The sequence below is a fragment of the Anolis carolinensis genome, chromosome 2, assembly GCF_035594765.1.
Source record: "Anolis carolinensis isolate JA03-04 chromosome 2, rAnoCar3.1.pri, whole genome shotgun sequence".
NCBI classification, from domain to species: Eukaryota; Metazoa; Chordata; class Lepidosauria; order Squamata; family Dactyloidae; genus Anolis; species Anolis carolinensis.
This window is the reverse complement of record NC_085842.1, coordinates 183,837,445-183,860,082: the sequence shown is the minus strand read 5'-3', so window position 1 is coordinate 183,860,082 and position 22,638 is coordinate 183,837,445. Positions and strand designations below refer to the sequence as shown.

General features: G+C 41.6%; 1 protein-coding gene and 1 long non-coding RNA gene across 3 annotated transcripts in view; one reads left to right on the top strand and one right to left on the bottom strand.

Moving 5' to 3' along the window:
• Positions 1–21,884, top strand: part of otud5 (OTU deubiquitinase 5) — a 51,961-nt gene extending 30,077 nt beyond the window's left edge. For both annotated transcript variants that reach the window (XM_062971280.1, XM_062971279.1), the window contains exons 3-9: positions 13,911–13,975; positions 14,476–14,632; positions 14,758–14,906; positions 15,835–16,020; positions 16,195–16,405; positions 17,862–17,975; positions 19,697–21,884. In XM_062971280.1, the coding sequence (XP_062827350.1) occupies positions 13,911–13,975; positions 14,476–14,632; positions 14,758–14,906; positions 15,835–16,020; positions 16,195–16,405; positions 17,862–17,975; positions 19,697–19,818 (1,004 nt within the window). In that variant the 3' untranslated portion in view covers positions 19,819–21,884. The remainder of the gene's footprint in view (positions 1–13,910; positions 13,976–14,475; positions 14,633–14,757; positions 14,907–15,834; positions 16,021–16,194; positions 16,406–17,861; positions 17,976–19,696) is intronic.
• On the bottom strand, positions 12,494–17,853 carry LOC134296399 (uncharacterized). Its single transcript, XR_010003129.1, has 2 exons — positions 17,550–17,853; positions 12,494–17,016 (listed from the first exon to the last, which is right to left on the bottom strand). It is a non-coding gene; the product is annotated as an uncharacterized LOC134296399 (long non-coding RNA).
• Positions 21,885–22,638: the final 754 nt, after the last annotated feature.

Below are 22,638 nucleotides of genomic sequence, written 5' to 3'. Positions count from 1 at the left end.
GTTGGGTTAGTATGGGAGCCAGTTTCACATGACATGGGACCCAATGCAGGCTACACTCCTCCTCTCTGGTACGCCACTACATTTCAGTAGCAAACTGGGAAAAAACATTTAGATAAGCAATGCTTGGTGTTTTTTTTAATGGGGTTTCCAGTTTTGCTGCTGAATTTTTGACAGTGAAATACAGCCCTGCTCCCGTTAACACCCCCACCCTCTGCATTAAAACTTGTTTTCAATGCTTGTTTTAAAGTTTTGTTATTTTTCAAAGCAAGTAACTTTTGAAATACAATGGCGTGATTTATCACAGAAATTCAGCAGTATTTTTAAGAACAGGCAAGAGGGAAATCTTAAAGTCTGCATGTAAACCATGTCTTGTATGTTGCTTCATCCCTGTTCTGCTCACAATGTTTGGCTTAAAGATAAGTAAGACATTACCTAAGTCTGCAACATAAGAGTATGGACATTCCTGTGTGTAGTGTAGCTTTGTGCAACATTCAGATCTAACATTTATTTCTAGCACATCAAGGTTATTGGTTCATTGGAGAAGCTGTATCAAGCCCTTCCCTGCCACCTTCTCCTGGTGATCTTTCACCTGTTTTGGAGATGTTAGAAGTGAGTCTCCCAGCCGTGTTCACTAGCCACTTGTGTAAAGTTAAGGACTTACAACTTTAGACTTATTCTAGACTGAATCCTACTGAATTTCTCTGAGGCTTTCTTTCTTTCAAATAGCCATGTGTAACAGGGGTGAGCAAAAATGGAGTGCAGGTGGTTTAAAACATAACTAAAATGACTGTTTCAAGTGCTGTTGTATCATCTGGAATATTAAGAGTATATTGTTAATGTATTGTCGAAAGCTCCATTGTGCATGTGGCAGAGCTCAGGCTGCATTGTACTAGGTGGTCTGTGCTTTGCTCTTCTCCATGTACCATAGATTGTTGTACATGGAAATAATGGTACAGTAGTAACAAGAAATTATTGATAGGATTCACAATTTGTCTGGTTTTGCTGGTTTGTAATGACAACTCTGTACAGTATATAATAAATGTTCATTTTTTGTTCGACAATAAATGTGAATTTTTCTTCATGAAAAAATAAGGCATCCCCTGAAAATAAAGACGTAGCACATCTTTGGGAGCAAAAAATAATATAAGATACTGTCTTATTTTCAGGGAAACAGGGTAGATAGCCTTCTGTATATTCCAGCATAACTGGGAGTAAAATTGGATGGTCCTTATAGTTTCTTCCAACTCTATAATTCTTGGTTTGCTAAATAAATTAATATTTATGATAGGATGCCTTTGCGGAAAAAAGAGTTGGATGTCAGGCATAAATACGTGTCTTCAAGTTGTCTATCGATGTATTGTAGCCCCATGAATTTCATAGGTCTATTTTAGGCTGAGATTATTCAGAGGTGGTTACTCTGAAATATAGCTTACAGCACCTAGTATTGGTTGACAGTCTGTAACCTAAGCACTAACGAGAGCTAAACCTGTTTAGCTCACAAGATCGGACAGGAATCTGGTGCTTTTAGGATATTTGGGCTGGATCCTAAGCATATTACCATACCTCCTTAGTGTGAAAGATTGCACAGTATGTGATTTTTACTTTTTAGGCTGCAATACTATGTCTTACCTACAGCAGGTCCCTCTGAATGGAATTGACTTTTCCTTCTGAGTAACCATGCCCAGAAGGAAAAACACACTCATTTAGAGGAGTGTAATCCCCAGTAAAACATAGGACTGCATCCTCAACAGTAGAAATCATTTACAGTATGATCACACTGCAATGGGTAATTTCTAGAGATCTATGGACCTCTTCAGCCTATCCCCCCACCCCACTCCAGGCATCACTTACACTTTGAAAAATGTGGGACAGAGTGACAGTTCACTATATTGGAGTATGGAAAATTAAGGGCAAGAGTTGAAATGTTGATGTTTTTAGGCTGCAGTCATTTTACACATAGGGCTGCAGCCTCAAATATAGTAAATATAAATATTATTTAGTTGTATAGCATTATCAATATACATGGGACTTCACAAGTAAAAGAACAAAAAGAGCTAGCTCTACCAAAGGTTTACAATCTAAAACAACCACACACACACATATACATACCAGTATATAGTAGGAGGGAGTGATGCAGACATAAAACTATGTAAAGCAAATTATTGAGACAGAAACACTCAGAATACAGTATAATATAAAGAAACCCGACAAATACAAATATGCTCAGGATTACGTTATAGATATAATGAACATCCCAAGTTGTACAAAAACATAATGTAAGTAAAATCATGAAATTGTGCATGTGCTACGAATGGTGCATTTTTAAAGCAATTTAATAACTTTGATTTTAAAAAATCATATGTTACATACATGTATTTCTATTTCTTCTGAAATGTCTGCATTTCTGAGGTCTTCCCACCTCACTGGCTTCCATATTTCTGGAAATGTTTCACAATTTATAAGATAAATTGTATCTTATACCAGTGCCTTCTTTGTGAAGCCAGGTAATTCCTTTTAGGGAAGGAATGCCCAATGCCAGTGTTTCTCAAATCTTTAACCTTTCCACGTTGGCTAATCTGTGTGTGCTCGTCCAGGCTTTCCCAGCCTGATACCCCCCCAATATGTTAAACTATGGCTTCCATTATCCCAGCCAGTGTTGGCTATTTTAGGTTGGGATAGATGGGGGGCTGTTGTGCAATACTTCTAGAATGGACTGCAAAAGTAGAAACGCTGTTTGAGAGAATATATGCTGAATACTTTGCAGGATAGCTGGGTCCCCTGTACCCTTTACACAGGTAGTCTCCAAGCATGCAGCTACTGTACACAAAGAGGGGAGAAGGAGACAAGCATGCTAGGTCTGTACTTTCCCAAGCACCCATCAATCAGGGTTCTGCCCCAGGATATGGGGGGAAAACCTTGATGTTATGTGAATTTGTCTGGGAACATGGCTGTCCTGAGAATATTCATAAACCCTTCTCTCAGTATGGGACCAAAACAGCATCCAAAATTATTATTTCCATTATGAGTTTCATAATTTGTGCAAAATACAGTTTGCTTAAAAATTCTGTTTCTACACAAAACAAGTTGTCTTTTCTATTTGTGAAACTCAGTACATGTATGTTGTGCAAGCACAATAGGGTAGACAGAGAGCATGCCCCCCCCTCCAACATACTGTAATGGGCTTCAGGCCAGGATATTTGGTGGGTCCCCCTACCTATAGCTAGGGTTAAAGACAATGTGATGTTCTACAGCAGTGGTTCTCAACCTGAGGGTCCTCAGATGTTTTGGCCTTCAACTTTCAGAAATCTTAACAGCTCGTAAACTGTCTGGTTTTTCTGGGAGTTGTAGGCCAAAACACCTGGGGATCCACAGGTTGAGAACCACTGCTTTACATGATTTATGGTAAAATAAGTCAATTGAAATAATAACCTAAATTTATTTATTTTAAAAGCGATATGGATTTACTTAATAAAACTTACAATATAATTAAAAGTTATCTCAAATCATGTTTTCTAGCTTTTGTTGATGCAAATGTTTCAATAACTTTAGTAAAATCAACTTGCTAAGCTAAATCATTTTCAATGCAAAAAAACAGCTTAGTGATTAGATCAGTTTTGACTAGTTGTACCACTTTGGTATTTTTTTCAGTGAATTTGACAGTTTGCTAAATTATCTTTCACAGACACATACATACTTTATTGAACTCTCAATAAACCAACCCAAGTCTTGCAGAATTAGTCTGTTCCATAATATTCAAATGTGGAAATGAAATGTGTTTTCAAAACAAAGTAAAGATACGTCATTGTCTAAATTAGTGATCCCCAACCTTTTTTTTTTATCAGGGACTGCTTGACCAGGGACCACTCTCCAACATTAATACCAAACAGGTTACTGATCAGTTTATGGTCAACTTTAGATTTGGTTTGGTTATTTGGGGTGCTGATTCAGAAAGTTGCATTGGATAGACCAAGGAGGGCAATTGTGCTGGTCATCTTCCTTCTTTACTTCTCTCCCTCTCCTTCTCTCTCGCTCTCCTTCAACAGCGCTGGGGAAGCCGCGAGAGGGCAAAGGCAGTGGTGCTGGCCTCCTTTTTTCCTACATTCTCTCCCTCTCCTTCTCTCTCTCCCTCTCCTCCAACGGCACTGGGGAAGCTGCGAGAGGGTGAGGTAACAGTACTGGCTTCCTTCCTTCCTTCCTTCTTTCCCTGTCCTCTCTCTCTCTCTCTCTCTCTCTCTCTCTCTCTCTCTCTCTCTCTCTCTCTCTCTCTCTCTCTCTCGCTGTCCTCCAATGGCGGCACACACCTCTGGCCACGGACCTTATTTTAGGTCTTTTCGGCCAACGTGTCTGAACCACTGGTCTAAATAAATCGTGTGTTTAGTGTAGAGAGTTAATTTTGTCTTGTTCACCTATGTAAGCCTGTGTTGACAAGTGCAAAGACACCATGCTTTCTGTCATGCACCATGTTCTTAATAGTGTTTGTAAATTTGAGCTTTAATAAAGCAATTTTCTTTTAAAATATATCAACAGCAATGTGTGTTCTGTCAGCATAAATATTAATAGCGATAAATCACAAAGACAAAGTTGGTACAATGAGGGGATAATGTAATGTGGGTAATAAATGAATTAAATTTATTTGGATGGACAAACCAGGAGAAAATGTTTTATAAAGTCATGTTTGTCTCCTGTTCAATCTACTTAGCTGGCCACCTCGTCATTTTGGGTCCTCCCAATCCCAGGCTAGCCCTCAACCTTTGTGGAGCCCATTTCAGAGAGATTCTGAATACACAAAAAGCGTATCTAGTGCTTTTGGGGGTAAGGCAGGAATACTTTGATTTTCCAGTACTGTACTTATAAAAATGCAAAACACTCATGAAGTTGCATGAAGGATTTTTTCCAAAGCTCAGAGTGTCCTCCATCAAGGAGACTTCTAAAAAGTTTTCCTAGTTACCACACAAAAGTAAATTAAGTCATTCTTATTTACTAACACTCTAATTTTCTCAGGTTGACTCCCTGGATAGAGGAGGCTCCCTTTTCAAAGTTTCCCTCCACACGTAGGGCAAAGAAAGAAACAAGAGGATGAATCCTATTATTATCCCCAAGTAAAGCAAGCCTATTGAATCAGTCAGATTTATCTGTGCGTTGACTCGTCATCCAGTGGTCCTGTCCTGGTTGGAATTACATAATAGAATTTAGGCCAAGGGTAGCAATGAATGCAAGGTAGAATGTTGTCATTTGCCCTCACTGTTTCTCCTTGACTCCAGAGGCCATGTGTTCTGCCTAAATGATGAGTATGCCTAGAAGAAACCAAACTTCGCTTGTAGAGGATTTCCAAAAGCTGGTAGTGCTGTCTGTCTAGCATTATTGACCTCGGTATGCTTCTGCAGAAGTTCAAACTTCCTTAGAACATAGTTTTGAAAACCAATGCATGAGGCAACCTTGCGAAATCCACTGAGCTGGTGGCTGAAGAAGTTTTACACAATTTGCCAGTTTGAATGGTAAATGGGAGATACATGTTAAGGATGAATGAGAAAAGGTTAATGTGTGAAAAATATGGTTAATATTAAATTGACAGTTTAGGAGAAAAGGCCAAACCATTTTAATTGCTTTTAAAAAAGGTATTGCTATAACCACTATGGTGGCCACATCAACACAGTCTATCCTCATTTTCTCATCCCTCTTTAGCCACATTACTTATATCCCCTTTGAACAACCATGAGGCAGGAGATGAGCAAAAAGAGAAAGGTGGGGTTCCTGTCAAGTGCCTACATGGTATCACCATCTTGAGGAGTTTTTTTTAATATCACAAGAACAAAGATCAGGAGTACAACTCAAAAGGAAAATAACCAAAAGAGTTAACGATAGTCTTACAGCTAGCCTTGAAAAATGTGGCATAAACACACAGAACTGGGAATCCCCAGCACTCTAACATTCTAACTGAAGGTCAGCTGTTACCAACAATGCCATGGTTTTTGAAGAGGCATGAATAAAGGGAGAAATATATTGAGAGGAAGGCACATCAAGCAGACCCATGTCGCAATCGCCTTCCACCTAGAAACCTATGTCCTCCTTGTGACAGGCCATGTAGATCCAGAATAGGTCTCTACAGTCAATTGTGGACCCACCACCAAGACACTATTTTTGAAAGACAAAGGATTGCTTATGGTATAATGAGTCTGTACATAAGGTAGTTTGAGCCCAATGATACTTGGACTAGGACTGAGTTTCCATGATTAAATATGGATTGAAACCCTGATTTTCCTCTCAACCATGGACATTTATTGGATAGTCTTGAGAAAGTCTTAGCTTTAGGCAGTGAATTTTTGTTAGCTTCTTCAGTCTCCTTCACTTTCCTGACAACTTCTCATTCTGTTTTATGTGGTTGAGCTAGTCATACTTTGTGTTTTGTTTTCCCCTTTCACTGACTGCTCCAGACCAGTTCTTTTTTCATCCTAATCAGGAGTTCCCCAAGTAATTTGGTTAAGGATGGATTTTTCAATGAAGTCTCGACCACCAAGTTTCTAAATAATATATTATAGTTCACCTTCTGTTTCAGTAATGTATGACAACTTCCCTTCTTCTTATGTAGACCAACTCTTATAATAAAAGCTTCCTATTTTCTAACAGAAGGTAAAAATAAGAGTGTTAACAGTCAAGTCATTCTCTTCAGGATATACTATTCCTCTTCCGCTAACAAGTTTCTGGCTCCCATCAATCAGCTTTCTCAGGCTTCCATCATTGAAATTTCTGTGGAGTTCCAACAGGATTAAGGACATCCCTCACCTTTTGCTCTGATTACAACTCCTGTATTTTTCTACATTGCAACTTGGGTTCTTTCAAATAAATAGCAAATGTGTATTAATCCATAATAACAAATGTGCTGTTGTAGAATGGTAGCATAAGGCATTTTATCACCACCATGTTAATCATCAGGCTGCTTAAATTGATAGATTCATTGTATTTCTTCAATTCTGACACTCACTTTTTTCCTAGATAAACATTTCTTAAAATACAGGGTGTCTTGGAATCACAGATATATCTTATGAACATTTGTTAGCGGTAGTTGTACTGAAATTAGGGTCCATCTTACAATTGATAGCATCTTGCAATTGAAGAAATACAGAATTTGATTAAGATTTCTGGACATGAGACATTTCCTGAATTTCTGTGAAAGTATATATGCAGAAAGCTAGACATTTAATGATTTTCAAACAGTAAAATGTAAATATAAAATGATATTATCTACCATGAATAGTTTTAGATAGCTATGATAGTGATGTTGTATACCCAAACTTTGTTTCATGCACAACATTATATTAAATATTGTATAAAATTACATTCAGGCTATGTATATAAGAAATAGAAATGAATTTTGTGTTTAGACACGGTCCCATCTCCAAATACAGGTATGCCAAAATGGGAGGGGGGTGGTTAAAAATCTAAAATTCTTCTAATCCCAAGCATTTCAGAGAAAGAATACTCAGGTTCTTATTTTGAAGTTGAAGTTGATACATTTCAGATAACTCTTGACTCCACAGCCCTGGTTTCCATCACTAGCACTTAAGGGTTTTTTCTCCCTTTATTTTTTTCTTAGTTGGACATTTATGGTGCAGCTAAGGCCTTATAACTGGGAATGGTATTATTCACCACCAAACATCAGAAATTAGAAGAGTGCTTGTAACGGTCTCTCTCCTGCAGAGGCTAACTGCTTCTGAAGACTGTCTCTTGACCTAGCTACTCAGTTCCTCTGATTGATCGAGTCAAATTACCTAGATTTCTTTGGTTCGTTGTGTAGTTGCTGGGCCATGGCATCACATTGGTCAGCAGGTAGCAGCTAGGTGACTGTGCATTGATTAGCAAAGGACCACATGGGATACGGAAAAGCCAGTGGCTGGCCATGTTTAATCATCTAATGAAGATTAGTTGGCTTTATGAAGCACTCACTTTGTTTGACACAGCAAGGAAAAAAGAAGCAGATAGGCTGTGTGCACGATAAGATTTGCAGCTTTTCAAAAGAGGCACAGGTTTTTGAACTCTGAACAGACAGGTTTAAAGAACATTACTGATATTTCTGTGCCAGCTATTCATCATACTGGCGGGGCTATTCTGCTGTAATTCTGTGAATTAAGTTTTAAGATGAAAGATTAATGAAAGGAAGTCATACTATGGTAGTCTTTTCCTAGAACATCTTTAATTCCTTTAAAAAAATATCCTGAATTAGTGGGCTGTCTAGGTTGTCCACAGTTATTGTACTATAACCTTACACTGCTGAATATTGCCAGTTTCAGACTTCCTGTAGTGGGGCTAATTCTGAAACGCCATCAAATAAACAAGCTTATATCAAAGCTTGAATGACCTCTATTGGTATTCTTTGAAATCATGAGCTGCAAAACAACATGAATCTGGGGTGCTTTGTAACTCTGTCGTCATCTGTTTCTGTTCTAAGAACAGTTCGTTGCCATAGAATATAGTGGGGATTATAGCACCCAACTCTCCCTGTAACTGCTCATCTATAACTCAGAGTTAATCAATAGAGCCTACATACATTTGGGGGGGGGAGAGGGGGGCTATGGTTTCTATTTGTGTGGTTTCCATTTGTGTGTCTGTTCACACTTGCATGCACACACACAAATCATCAATATAACCCGAAGTTTAGACTGGTGACCACAACACATAAGTTTCGGAGAAAAGCCCAGGCATCATGTGACTTGCTGGAACTATTGCCTCTACTTCCCCTCAGCGGAAACCACATCCTTGTTTACATGGAGGTTAGAGATGAGTCACCTGCTCCCATGATGCAATGCACAAGCCCGCCAAAAAAGTTGTTGACCCACGTCAGTCTCAGTCTTGATTTGCAACTGCTACTTTAGGCTGTAAGAGAAGACATTGAGATCACCTATCACATCACTAAAATGTGGGACTGTGGATAGGCCATTGTTTTAGTAAGCTCATATGACTGGCATAACACTCTTTAGAAAACATTCTCTCTACATTTGATTTATGACCTTGGGGATCCCCATGCTTCTTCCTCTTCCTCTGTGCCACTCTTACTTTCTTTCTTACCTCTGCATGCTGTGATTGCTCCAGGCTACTATTTCTGTAGTTCATATTAGGGCTTTCCCCACCCTCGTATTTGGGCTCTCCCTATTCTCCCTGGGAAAATTGGCTCCTGCCATTTGCAGATCACAACCGAATGGAAATACAATTTGTGTGCCAAAGGTACTGGTGGGAAGATATCTTCTCCTGACTGCAAGCTTCTAAATATGTAATTCTACTGTTTTTTTCCTTTCAGGAATTATTTGAGAAAGAGTGTGTAAAATAATGATGTTTTGCTGTACCATCACCTGGCTGAATTATTTGAGAGTTTGCCATAGAAGTTAAAATTAAGCATTATCTTTCTGAGTTTAGCAACAGCCACTTACCTTGTATAACAGCCAGGATGCCAGTTAGTGTGATATAGTAAAGTGATTTTTAAACTATGTGATGTGAGGGACCAATAGTATTGTTTTCTAGAATTTCAGATTCCAGTTGTTTTCTTGCTTTTCTGAAAACTCTCCAGCTGCTGGCTTGTAGTCCATGGATAGACATAGTGTATGTTGTTATAGTTCACTAGCCACACATCTTTGCTTTGAGAGATTTTATATTATGATGCACCTCCCTACTTGTGAACTCCCTGTTCATGGTTCTCATGAACAAAGAGTTCAGAAACCACAGACCACCTACTATAATGCAGTCTGAGCCCTGCCACATGCACAATGGAGGACCTTCTTATAGCAACACCAGAGGCACTACAACTGGCCAGCCACTAGTCAAAGGACATTCAGTATACAGTAATGCCAAGTTTTGTGTTTTCAAATACATTGCAACTTGTACCCTCAGTTTGCTTTTGACACAATAAATAATAAATAAATGGTTGTCATGAGTCTTTCAAAGTTGGCTGGCAGGAGAGATGATGCAAACTCTTCTGCTTTCTTCAAGCAAAGCTGAACTCCCACCCATAGCCAATCAAGACTGGAGGGAGAAAGAAATGAGTCCTCATCTTTCTCGAGATCCTTCATTTCCACTGCTGGAGAAAGTTCCTTTTTGGACAATAACATCTGCCTCTATGATGGCTGTAAAGATTAAAAGAACTGATGAGAAAGGCTTTCATTGCCGGATCACTGGATTCCTGTGCGTTTTTCAGGCTGTATGACCCTGTTCCAGTGGCATTCTTTCCTGATGTTTTGCCTGCATCTGTGGCTGGCATCTTCAGAGAGAAGGAACTTTTCCAAGATCTATCTCCAAACTTCTGATGCTCAGAGCTTCTATAAGAGCTACAGGGCTCTTTCCCCTCCTTGTTTTATTTGATGCCCATTGCCTTACTTATGTTCTGCTCATACCCTGTCCCTTGAACTAGTTTGGTGATTTAGTGTGATTTTGTGCAACTGTCACAGGCCTCTCATTTTCTTTCCTGCCTGGCATCTCCTTTATGCACACTCACTTTCTTTCTCTCCCTCGCTTGAGACTCATTCCCCCATTAGTTCTACAATATAGAATGAATGTCATTGCTCAGAATGCAGTGCCATGATGATTGCTGCAGACAGGTAGACCTCCTTTTTTCCCTTCACCCCATTCTCCAGTGTCCTTGTTGATTGGATTCAGTCACCTATATTCTTGGCAAGTGCTTGGGAAATGTAGGTTAATACTATTTACAGTTGTGACCTGTGGATTAGTTTTGATCCACAAACCATCAGTTGCCAGCCTGTGGCAAATTTCCAGAACAGAAGACAATGGGCAAAAATATTACACCAGCCTTGGACATGTTAGAAAAACACTTGTGTGTCCCCTGCATGGTACAATCCAGTGACACACGTGGCTCAATGTAGCAATTCAACAGCGTTGATCACTGGGCTTCATACTCAGTTCCAGTGGAATCCCCAAGATATGACTGCGGAAACTGTCTTGATTATTAAGTATGTAATATACAGTAATAATAAAAATGGCAGGAAAAATATTAGTTTAGAAATTTTAGTAAAAGAAACCAACCCTCAAAACGTGGGTTGATTTATCAACAGGTTTGTGTAATATACTGTACATTAACTTTTATCAAAAAGGGACTATGTCCTTCTATTAAGTAGAGTTGCAAAAGGCAAGAGCCTTAGTCTGCCCTGGGAGAACCCAAAAAAGTATTGACATCCCTTCTCTGCTTTCTCCACAGCAATGCTACTTCTGGCCTTTTTGAATATTTGGGAGAGGAAATAGCAGTGAGGGTCAGAAGTGACTACTTCCCTGTGATGGCACTGACTTTTCCTCTCTCTGTGGAATGACCCTCAGCTTATCAATAATCCTCAGCTTATGATATCAAGTATTTTTGACCCCAAACCTTCCCATCTGGTTTCTAAACCTTATGCCAGACATCCCCAAAGTACGGTCCTCCAGCTGTTTGGACCCCCAACTCCCAGAAGCCCGAACCAGCTTGTTCAGTCGTCAGGTATTCTGGGAGCTGGAGGCCCAAACAGCTGGAAGGCTTCAGTTTGAGGATGCCTGTCTTAAGCCATTCCAAACCTTTAAAGGTAGAGGTTGTTCTTGCTACCCATCACTCAACCACTCTGGCCTTGGGTCCCTTGTCAGTATTTGTCCTCACACATCTGTTGGATGGTTTACTCTTTTTCTCCTTTTGATTTGACTGCCTTTGTATCATATATACTGTGCACTTAAACCTAGACCAAGCAAAATTTGATGTTTCAGTTTCTTGAGGCCAGCCAGGTGCAGTAGTTTTTGCATTTGATTACAACTGGAGATGAGCGTATGAATCTTTTCTCTGCCCTGGAAACCACTGGGCAACCTTGGATATGCTATACTCTCAGCAAATCCTTTCTGAACAAATCTAGCCAAGGTTCGCTTTATGATCACCCTTGGTTAGAAATGATTTGAAGGAACACAACAAAAAGTTTTCCTTTAGAGCAGTGGTTTTCAACCTGGGGTCCCAGATGTTTTTGGCCTACAACTCCCAGAAATCCCAGCCAGTTTACCAGCTGTTAGGATTTCTGGGAGTTGAAGACCAAAAACATCTGGGGACCCCAGGTTGAGAACCACTGCTTTAGAGCAATCCCCACAACAGAAATGGACTTATGGGCAATTTTGGTTTTGAGAACAGTGTGATCCAGAGCAGTTCACATAAAGAGAGTGTCCCCCAGACTTGTGGAATTTATCAACTCTTGGTTGACACTTTACTGTAGTCATTTCCAACCTTTGGTCCTCCAGGTGTTTTGGACTTGAGCTCCCACAATTCCTAACAGCTAGTAAGCTGGCTGGACTTCTGGGAGCTGAAGTCCAAAACACCTGGAGGATCAAAGGTTGAGAACCATTGCCCTTACAACAACTAAATGATTGGGTCTCAGTTCAATGAATGTGAATGTGGTAAAACCTCAGGAGCTCTGTGGTAGTGTATATCCTTGATTGGATTACAGCATCATATTCACATATGGGCGTGTAAGTAAATCAAAAGAACCTGGGATTTTTCTCTGTCAGACTTTATTGATAGACTGGGCTCACTCTTGTGCCAGCATGCCTTCCAGGAAGCCAGCTTCCCAACAGTGTTTGCTTCTGCTCTGTCATTCTGTGGTTCTTCCACAACTGCTTTTGCCTCCCTTGCCACTAGACAAAGTTGCACATCTGCAAATGCGTTCTTGGATAGTGAGAAGCCTGTCAGATCTTTCTTTTCAGCACATCTGTCAGTTTCAGTGCAGGCTCTGATCAGTTTCGCTTGTGCCTTGTTGTGGCTGAGTTGACACATAATGAAATTAGTGTTATATATTTTAAATGTTAGATTACTCAACAAATGTTTGTATGAACCAACCTGTGAACTGTAAGCAGAAAGCAGCGATGGGGATGGGTATTGCAGATGGTAGCCCCAGATACACACTGAAAGTGCAAGGGAAACTCTAAAAACGTCTTGATTTTTCTAAAAGTTTCACAGCCTTCCCAGCTGCAAACTCTCTCCTTGGATGAACTATACTTGATTTTTTTCTTTTGAAATGGAGGACTTGTGTGACCAGAGATCTGGTCCTCATATTTCAAGAATGAGTGAGCTACAGGCAGGGGGAAGATGTATTACGGAGAGGGCTTACAGAATAAAAATGGATGCTATAAGGATATGATTCTTGCCCCTTAATGCTAACCAATTTATCCTGTTAGGAAAAGAGTCATTTCTAATCTCAAATACATGATCACTCTCATCCTCCAGATGCCAGGTGGAATCAGTGTACCCACATCCAAGTTAAGTATTTAAGACATGGAAGCCAAGAGTTGCTTGCTATTTTGGGTTTAGGGCTGATAGAAAAGGCTTCATTATCTATTTAGCCAGAGACTTTCCTGACATGGCATGCTGCAGATGTGTTTAACTACAATACCCAGTATTGTGGATGATGTGTACTTGCAATTAGATACACTATCAAATTCTGTCCCATCTTCAGAATGGTGTCCACTTGGTTTTCTTTGGACTGTGCTAGAAAAGAACCTGAAACATGGCTTGTATAGCATTCCATGGAGTTTCATAGTAGAGTTTGGATGGAATTTCCCTCCCAGTGTTGTTTAGGTAAGAATGGCTTTTTAAAATAAAGAAACCTATCTAGGATTGAGCTCTGATATGGCTGCAGATTCCTGTGTGTCTCCAGCTATTAAATATATTTGTTTGAAGCATTTCAGTCCTACTCTCTTACTAGGAAGTCTTCCATATAACTTACATGTGATTAATAAAAACAGAATATCCTTTGGCCACTGGTTTGCGATCTAAAACACAAAATAAAAAAGGAATGAAGCAGGATTTTCTAGAATGGGTCACTTGTAGGTCCAGACTAGATGTATGAGAAATGAGAGAAATTTGGGACAAGCAATCATTGTATGACGTCGATGATCTTCCACTTTTTTTGCAGCTGACCAAGTATACGGTGACCAGGACATGCATGAAGTGGTCCGGAAGCATTGTATGGATTACCTGGTGAGTGCAAGGGGAAGGTTCTCTTCAAGATCATGCTTCTACTACTGCCTCTAAATCTGGCATCCAAAACTGGAGTTTGCAGGGATTTAATGTTCTGTGAACATTACCAGTCAGTGAAGAGGTAGGGTTACTTATCTAGAGGTTCTTTTTAAGCAAAAAGCACTCATGTCCTGCCCTGAAGTTATCCTGTCTCTCATCCATTTAGAGCTGTGCAAGTCTTTTTAGCTCTCAAAACTGCAAGAAAAGGTTTAGAGGAAGCCAGAGCAAATCTCCATATTAAATTATCTCTTTTTTAAAATTCAGCCTAGAGAACTCTTGGGGAATTGTTCTGAAAGTAGTTTGGTTGGTCCTAGCCCTTTGAGATCATGTAGCCACAGAGGGACCTGTCCCATTGCCTTAGCTTCAGAGGAGCCACTTTCGTTTGAGCAGCTCTTTCCTCTTCTTGTTGCTCCATGTTGGAGCCTTTCTCCACCTGATCTTAATGTCCTTCCATGTTACAGATGAAGAATGCCGATTACTTCTCCAATTATGTGACCGAAGATTTCACCACTTACATCAACCGGAAGCGGAAAAACAACTGCCATGGCAACCACATTGAGATGCAGGCTATGGCGGAGATGTACAATCGACCTGTGGAGGTTTACCAGTATGGCACAGGTACACCCAAACTCCAGTTTCAGTTTCCTCTTATCTGTCTGTCTCTGATTGTGTCAAGGGTGCTTAGATAAACAGGCTTCTCTGTGCCCCACCTCTCTTTGAGCTGTTTTTTCTCTCCTTTCCAGAGCCCATTAACACTTTTCACGGCATTCATCAGAACGAGGATGAACCCATCCGAGTGAGCTATCACCGCAACATCCATTACAACTCGGTGGTGAACCCCAACAAAGCTACAATTGGTGTGGGGCTGGGATTGCCCTCCTTCAAACCAGGGGTGAGCCTTTTATGGGCAAGATGTAGGGAATGGGACAAGTTGTTTTTTTTTTTAGTCTGAGCAAGAGACTGGAAGTATCAGTATTTTCCTCTCCCACCCCCAGCTCCTGCTAGCTCTCCTGACAGGATAAAAGGTTGTTTGGAGAGATGAGAGATGGCAAGGAGAATTTTGATAGAAGAAGAGGGGTAGGGAGAAAATAGATTTGCTGAAAGGTATGGACAAAGATGCAGTCTACTATGCATTCCCTAGTATAGTTGTTTGTGGGTAGTAGTATTTTTTTAAATAAAACATTTCCATTTCACAATTCTTCAGAAAGATCCCTTCCTTTCCAGCATGGTCTTGAGGAATGGCCTAGTACTTAACCAGCCTGCCTGTTAGTTAGAACAGCGGTGAGCCACGGTGTCTCATCATGTGGTTTTTGAACTGCAGCCCCCCACAATTCGCCGTTGGTAATACTGAGCTAATAGGGTTAGGTTAGATTGGAACCATACAGAAGAGGTTCCCAAACCCTGTGGTGGGGACGAGAGAATCTGGCCAGAGTGGAATGACTCTCTGCTAGTCCTATGGTGTCACCCTCTACTTCAGGTATGACAATCCGGCTTAGCTTCTCTAGCTTCCCTTTGTGCAGAGGTGATGCCACAGCACACTTATAGTAAATGAATCCTGTCCCTTCCACTCTCTGCAAAGGAGAAAGAGAATACATGTGTTCTTCTTAGATAGCCAGAGTGCAAGCATTGCTCCTTCTCCTTCAACTTATACATTAGCATTATGTTGCACTCATGACTGATAGGGCCAGTCTCTTTCTCTCTGTCCTCATTTGGAAGACAGGAGCTAACCTTTTAAAATGAGTCTTGGCTAGTGGGCTGAGGGCTTGGCTAGTGTGTGAGAGGCTTCCATGTATATGTTGAACCTCTCCTACTTCTTACAGTATGCAGAACAGTCCTTGATGAAGAATGCAATCAAGACGTCAGAAGAGTCATGGATTGAGCAGCAGATGCTGGAAGATAAGAAACGGGCAACAGACTGGGAAGCAACCAACGAAGCCATTGAAGAGCAGGTTGCCAGGGAGTCCTATTTACAGTGGCTACGTGATCAGGAAAAGCAGGCCAGACAGGTTTGGCTGGATCCCTCAGACACAAGGGGAATGAGGGAAATATCTTAGGGATCAGTAGAGGCTGAGGGTCTCTTCTGCCCACTAGGAACTGGCTCACATGCCAGACTGATTCAGGGAAGGTGAAGAAGCCTCCCTGTAGCCCTGAGCAGCATCCCCATTTTCTTCTCCCCACAGCCCCGAAAAGCCAGTGCTACTTGTAGCTCTGCCACGGCTGCCGCAGCCAGCGGTTTGGAAGAATGGAGTGGCCGCTCTCCGCGTCAGCGCAGTTCAGCGTCTTCCCCAGAGCACCCCGACCTGCACAATGAGCTGAATGCTGCCAAACCGCCTTCCCCTGGAAGCACAGCAGCTCTTGCACTTACCAAACCCCCCTCGCCATGTGCTCCTGGTGAGTGCCATGTGGGTCAGGGCAGGGAGCACCAGGTTTCCTCTCTAGGGATGGGCTTCCGCCATGCCAAGGGATTTGGGGGCACCGTGCCACAGGGAACGAGCTGGAAGATGGATTTGACACATTCAAGCCACACCATACCCATTTCCAAACATCAGTACACAGTACACTTGTAAACCATCATGGGTGTGTTGATTCTGGTGGCCCTCATTGTCAGGAAACAGCCATGCAGTTTTTCACTTTCCTATCTAGAGAACCAGGAGATTTCCTATCTGAATTTGTATTCCTGTGCAACAGGAATGCATCCATCTCCACAGACACTGAAATGATGTTCTGTTTTGGCCCAGTGATAATTCTGTGAAGGTTGAGCCTTTCTTTTTGTTGTTGATAGAGTGGAAGCGCTATAGGTGCCATTACTATTATGCAGCATTGCAGCCTCTTTCTCAAGGGTTTCATCCTTGTAGTCATTTTCAAAAGCGGATAAGAAACTACAGGCTGGAGAATATAATCTAGTATCTGGCATTGGAGCATAATGACAGAACAAGAAATTGACTCTTACCTTTACAGGTGTCTCAACTACCTTTCCTCTTGTGATGCCTGGAATAGTTTACCTTAAGTGTTAGGTAGAAACAAAACAAAATTTCAATTCAGGATCTGAGAATGTAACAGAAGATGATAAAGTAACAGTACATAATAATTCTGTGCAATCAAAAGCTGGAAATAAAGCCCCTTTCAGACAAGGGATCTAGTTGTAAAGTACACTTTGCCTCAAAACTTTAAATAAACCTTGTATGATGTAATGCTCAAATCTTACAGTTATGTAAAAACCCAAAAATTCCAGTCTAAGGTAAAGTCAAAAGCAGAAGGGAATTTCTTTTCAGACAGGCTTCCCTAAAAAGGCTATTTTCCTGCTTGAGCACCTCCACACATTTTACTGCCTGAAAAACATTTGAAGAGAAGGCGTGGAATATGTTTCTCTTCAGATAATGCTCGACTGAAGTGCTCAGCATCCCATGCCATTGACTACACTGACCTGATCTGAAGGTAATTCTAGAGCCACAAGTTGCCCAGGCCTGGTTTCTAGCACATGCATTACAGAGAATAAGCCAAGCAAGCAGAAACCATTTCCGTAATGCATACTCACAGTGCTGGATTAAAATTCTCCTTGCCTCAAATACGAATTTGAGTCTTCACATAGCTCTCACCTCCATCCTCAGTAACCAATATTTTGACTGTTTTTGTATCGTAATCACTTGGAAGGTTTTTATCTGCCTTTGTTGCAGCTAGAGGGCATCCTGATTTTTGCCCTTGAAGATCTCCTGGGACCCTTTAAAAACAAAAAGAGAATCCAATTATAAGGCTGTTGGTGGCCTCTGATGGGTAGCAGAATGTGAATTAACTTGCATGTATTCTGACATAGCTGAATATTCCACCCTGTCTTTCCTCACCTACGCAGGAACAAGCAGCCAGCTTTCTGCAGGCAGTGGCCGAGCAACCCCTCCCTTAGTGTCATTGTATCCAGCCTTGGAATGCCGGGCAATAATGCAACAGATGTCACCCACAGCGTTCGGTGAGTACCCTCCTGCCAGGCAGCCAGGACATCATGGAGAACTGGCTCTGTCCTTTCAGCTGTTAAAAAAATGATATCCCAGATTATAACTATAAGATTTCCATGTTTTTCTTTTACAGACTCGTAAATATAGTTAAGGTCAAGTTAGCTTTAACCCATTTCCGTCCTTTTTCCCTATCCTCATGTGGACCAGAAACTTGCCTTTGCTATTACAATCTTGGATAAATAATTGAATTCCATAGTAGGTGGCACACTCCATGCAAATTTCTCTATCCTTTGTATTGAATTCATAGGAATAAGCTGACTTTCTTGCATGGTCATTTACAGCAACAGCTTTCCATAAAAGGGTCTTTCCAGATGCACCCACCAGCCCCAACTAGCTGATAATCAGAAATGATTCTGTTTGCAGTCTAAAATAGCTAGAGACTGCAGTTCTGCGGGAAGCTGAATCCTATAGCTTCTTATGAGATGTCATCCTTTGCCTAATTTGCTTCTGGCTCCAAGTCATGTTATGTTATGACACAGTGTAGAAGAAAATAAAGTATTACAAAATGTAGAAATTGTGGATCATAGTGGTTTAAACCCTAAAGTTATTTCTAGTAATTGTGTCTTACATTATGTAAAATTAAATATTCTCAAGCGGGGAAAATAAACTTTTTCTTAAATTGGGTTGAGTACCTGAATCCAAAATCTATAAATTTTGGAAATGGAAAATTTGGATTTCGTGTGTCTTCAGGCAAGTGAAAACTTGTTTGGATTTACTGGTACATTTTGAGATCTTGGTGTAAACGCTAAGATAGCTTATGTGAATGAAGCTGTATTATCATATTTACTTGAGTCTAATGCACACATTTTTGGGTTAAATTACATTGTCATAATTGAAGTGTGTATTCGATTCAATAGCACTGCTTTGATTCTTCTGAAGGTGAGGCCTGAGGAAGGGCTGCCTTATCTCCTAGGTTGGACAATCTAGAAAGTGTTGTCCCAGGGTGCATGAAGTGGATGTGGGGCAAGAGATCTCATCTGGGGATGGAGAAGAGACGGTGGCCACAAAAAGGCTGGTGGGAAGATGTACACCTCCAAATTTAATGTGAACTTGCAGGGGCTGTGAAAATGGTGGCAAACTTGCCAGTCTTGAGCGGTTCCCAGATGGCCTCACTTGAATTCACCAACCTTGGTCTGATGAAAGGCAGACTTTTCACAGTCATAGTCGCTTCATATTATATTTGGAAGGGCATGGCTTCCCACCAGCTTACTGCAGCCACCGCTGCCTCATTATATTCAACAGCAAATCTTTTTTTCTGTAATGCACACCTTTTAAAATTGAGGTGCACATTACAGTCAGTGGCAAATTATACTTGAGTAAATACGGTAGAAAAGGCTTTAGGGCATAGAGCTTTGTGTTGATACAGCCTAGCAGAACATGGAACTAATGCAGTAGACTGGACATAGGTGCCAGCATGCAAAGGGCTGGGGAGCACAGGCGGGACAAGGCTAGACGAGACTAATGGTTGACATTATAGACCAGAAATAGGGGTAACTGTGCCTTCCTTGAATGAATAGGCCGGGTGTAGGCCAGCCTCCATAGTTCTTCCCCATTTTCTGTACTTGTGAGGTCTGATGCAAGCTGTAGTCTCACAACTTCTGGAAGGCTCCCTCTTTCCCACATTCCTGCTCTGTAGCCCCATCTTCAAACATTTCCATTATTTCTCTTTTGGCAGGCTTGAGTGACTGGGATGATGACGAGATCCTGGCTTCTGTGCTGGCTGTGTCACAACAGGAGTACTTGGAAAGCATGAAGAAGAGCACCCTGCACAGAGACAGTGGCTCCGACAAGAGTTGATAACTCGCTGGCGACTCCTGTGTTCGCCTGACACCCTTAGGTGCATGTTTTTTGGCCAGAAGGATGACAACATTATCTGGGACCCCTCCCCTCCTCTCCCTCTTCCTCCTCCTCTGCTGCTGCTGATCAGTGCTCCTTGGGCTGCTCCTTTTGCTCCTCCTCCACTTTAGACTCTCTGCATCCAGTCCCCCGCTCCCCTTGGTTTGTCAGGGGAGACAGCAAGAGAGGGACAGGACCTCCTCGCAAAGGAGCTGGAACACGCACAAGCTGGGGCATGCTGGGCTTCCCCTTCATCAGCCATTCTTTCATTATTAAAAAAGGAATAATTGATCTTGTCCTAAGTAAGCCCTCCCCACCTTGGGATGTGTGTCCATGGGGAGGAAGAAATGTTGCAATTTTCTTATGGAGGATGAGGGAAAGTGGACCGAAGTTGAATTGAGGGCAATGAGGCATAGCTGCTTTTGGTTCCCTCTTCCCCTAATACACTGTGAGGAGGTGGGATCTAGCATTTTAGACAACGAGAGAGGGGTTGACAGTGTGGGCGATTGTTTTCTGCCTTTCCATTGGAGAGGGCTCTTCAGCTTGTAACCATTTGAACCGATCTGCCATCACCTCTGAAGAACAACTCTTCCTCACATGTGCAGGGGGGGCCAACTGAACGGCTGCCACTTCATTCTCCCTGCAGTATATGCCTCTTCTTTTTTGCTTCCCACCTGTGTGTAATTTCCCATGTGTTCACTCATGGCTCCTGACCACCCCGACAGGGGCCACGGTTTCCATGGTTGCAGTGGCTTGTCCAGCACCGTGGTCCGTCTGGTGCTGCTGATGTTCTTTTTGGCCTTCCTTTGTCTCTCCTGCTGCTGCCTCTTTGATTCTCCCTGTGCCTAGCAGCAGGGGAGGGGCCACCCAGTGTCCCTACTTGCCTGGGTGTAGGCCAGGTCTTAGTAGTGGAAGGCTGAGGTGGTGTTGGTCACCAAATGAACTCAAAAGATGGAAGTTGCAAAGGCAGCAGTGGGGAAGGTGCCAGGCTTTCTCACGGCAAGAGCAAGTTGAAACAGGGCCATACATATATCTTCCTGTGTCCTGGACTAAAGGTCAGTAAGCCCTAGAAAGGAAGAATCTCTGGCAACTTCCCTTCCCCCAGGTGCTTGTCTTCCTCACTACAACTGTAGTTATAACCCACATACAGTGGCAATGTTTGCTCTCCAAGCCTCGCTCTGAACACACGTTTTTGACTTCCACTTTTATGTAATGGCAGACCATGCTCAACCACTCCTCCATCTTCACCCTGAGTCCAAAATCCATGGGGTGAGTGGGATTTTCTGGAGTTCCTGCCTCCTTTTGTTGCTTTCTGAGGCTCCAAAGAGGCAACTTAAAAAGGGGGAAGGGAGATAGACTGCTGCTTTAGATAAATTGGATCCATGGACGACTGGATTAAAAAGTTAAATTTGGTGCCTGATAATAAAATATGGGAGAGTTGACCTCCTACTCTCACTTCTTTCTCTCTGTTCCTCCCTTCCCTTTTCATGTGTGAGATGGGTGATTGATTCTGTGAACAAAAGGAAAAAAAGAAGCTAAAACAATTGGGATGCACTTATAGTCCATGCAAACAAAACCTCTAAGCACATTTCTTTACAGATTACGTCGATGGTGCTTTCTAGTTTTCAAAAAAACTATGTCGCTAGTAGCTGGACTTCGATAGTTTTTTCCTTGCTTCCACATAAGCGCCTTGTTCCTTCATTTGGGGCATGAACTCTCAAGATGATTGGCCCTGCTAGCTGGGTCTTCTAGAAGTTAAAATCCTAAACATCTGGATGGCTAAAGGATCATGGACCTTGATCATCCAAGAGAATGAAAGTAGAGCTTCTGATCTTCATCTGTTCATAACAATGCTTTATGGGATCCTCTCTGCCCTTGATGTCACCTAGGTGCTGGTTTACAGTCAGTCAGATTCCTGCAAGGATGGTATAAGGAGAGTAAATCATGTAAATACAACTTTGTTTTGATCTAGTAAAGCAATCAAATTGACTTTGAGATGCATTAAATGGAAGGATATGCACACTCAGCATCATTGGTAATTGTTCCTTTGGCTGTATCTAAGGAATTACAAAAGGAGGTTGAAAGGAATTAGGAATGTCTAATGGGCTTGTAAAAAATACAGGGCACTGAGAAGGATGGGTGGGGGGAGAGTGGCCACCAGATAACCTGATTCATTATCTTGGTGTTTTAGGATTCTTGCTGCCTTGTGTCCTGTCCGTTTGTTTAGAGCAAAAAACCTGAGGTGCTCATGGATTGTGTGCTTGAAGGTAGATTTTGACAGCAAATCTTTTGGAAAACCCATGTCCTTGCACTCAGAACTTTATGTATTTAGAGTAAGTTAAACAAATACGCACTATCTAGTTGATCTGTCCTTTGATCTGAACCTCATTCCTTGCTTGCTGTCTTGTCACCTTATCTCCACTTTCTTTTTGAGATGGCTTCAAAGGTTACTGTGATCCACCATTAGAATTGCCACCCTTCGATCTTTAGGGAGAACTGGTTTCGAAATCACAATGTGGTAGTCTGAAGGTGGCATATAACTCCCATTTACAATAGGATGAATTAATGCATATTTTGTGACTAATAGGCAGCTTAGACTTCTAAGCTACCTCACGTTTATGAAAAATGCAAGGTGTACTGCCAGTCTTAGGGCCAGTCCATCATACAATCAGAGCAGATCAACATACTTCGTAGTGTGGAACTATGGACAATATTCATTTCATGTATATCAGTTGGATGTATAACAATTGAGCCATACTTCAACACTGAGTGAAGCAGTAG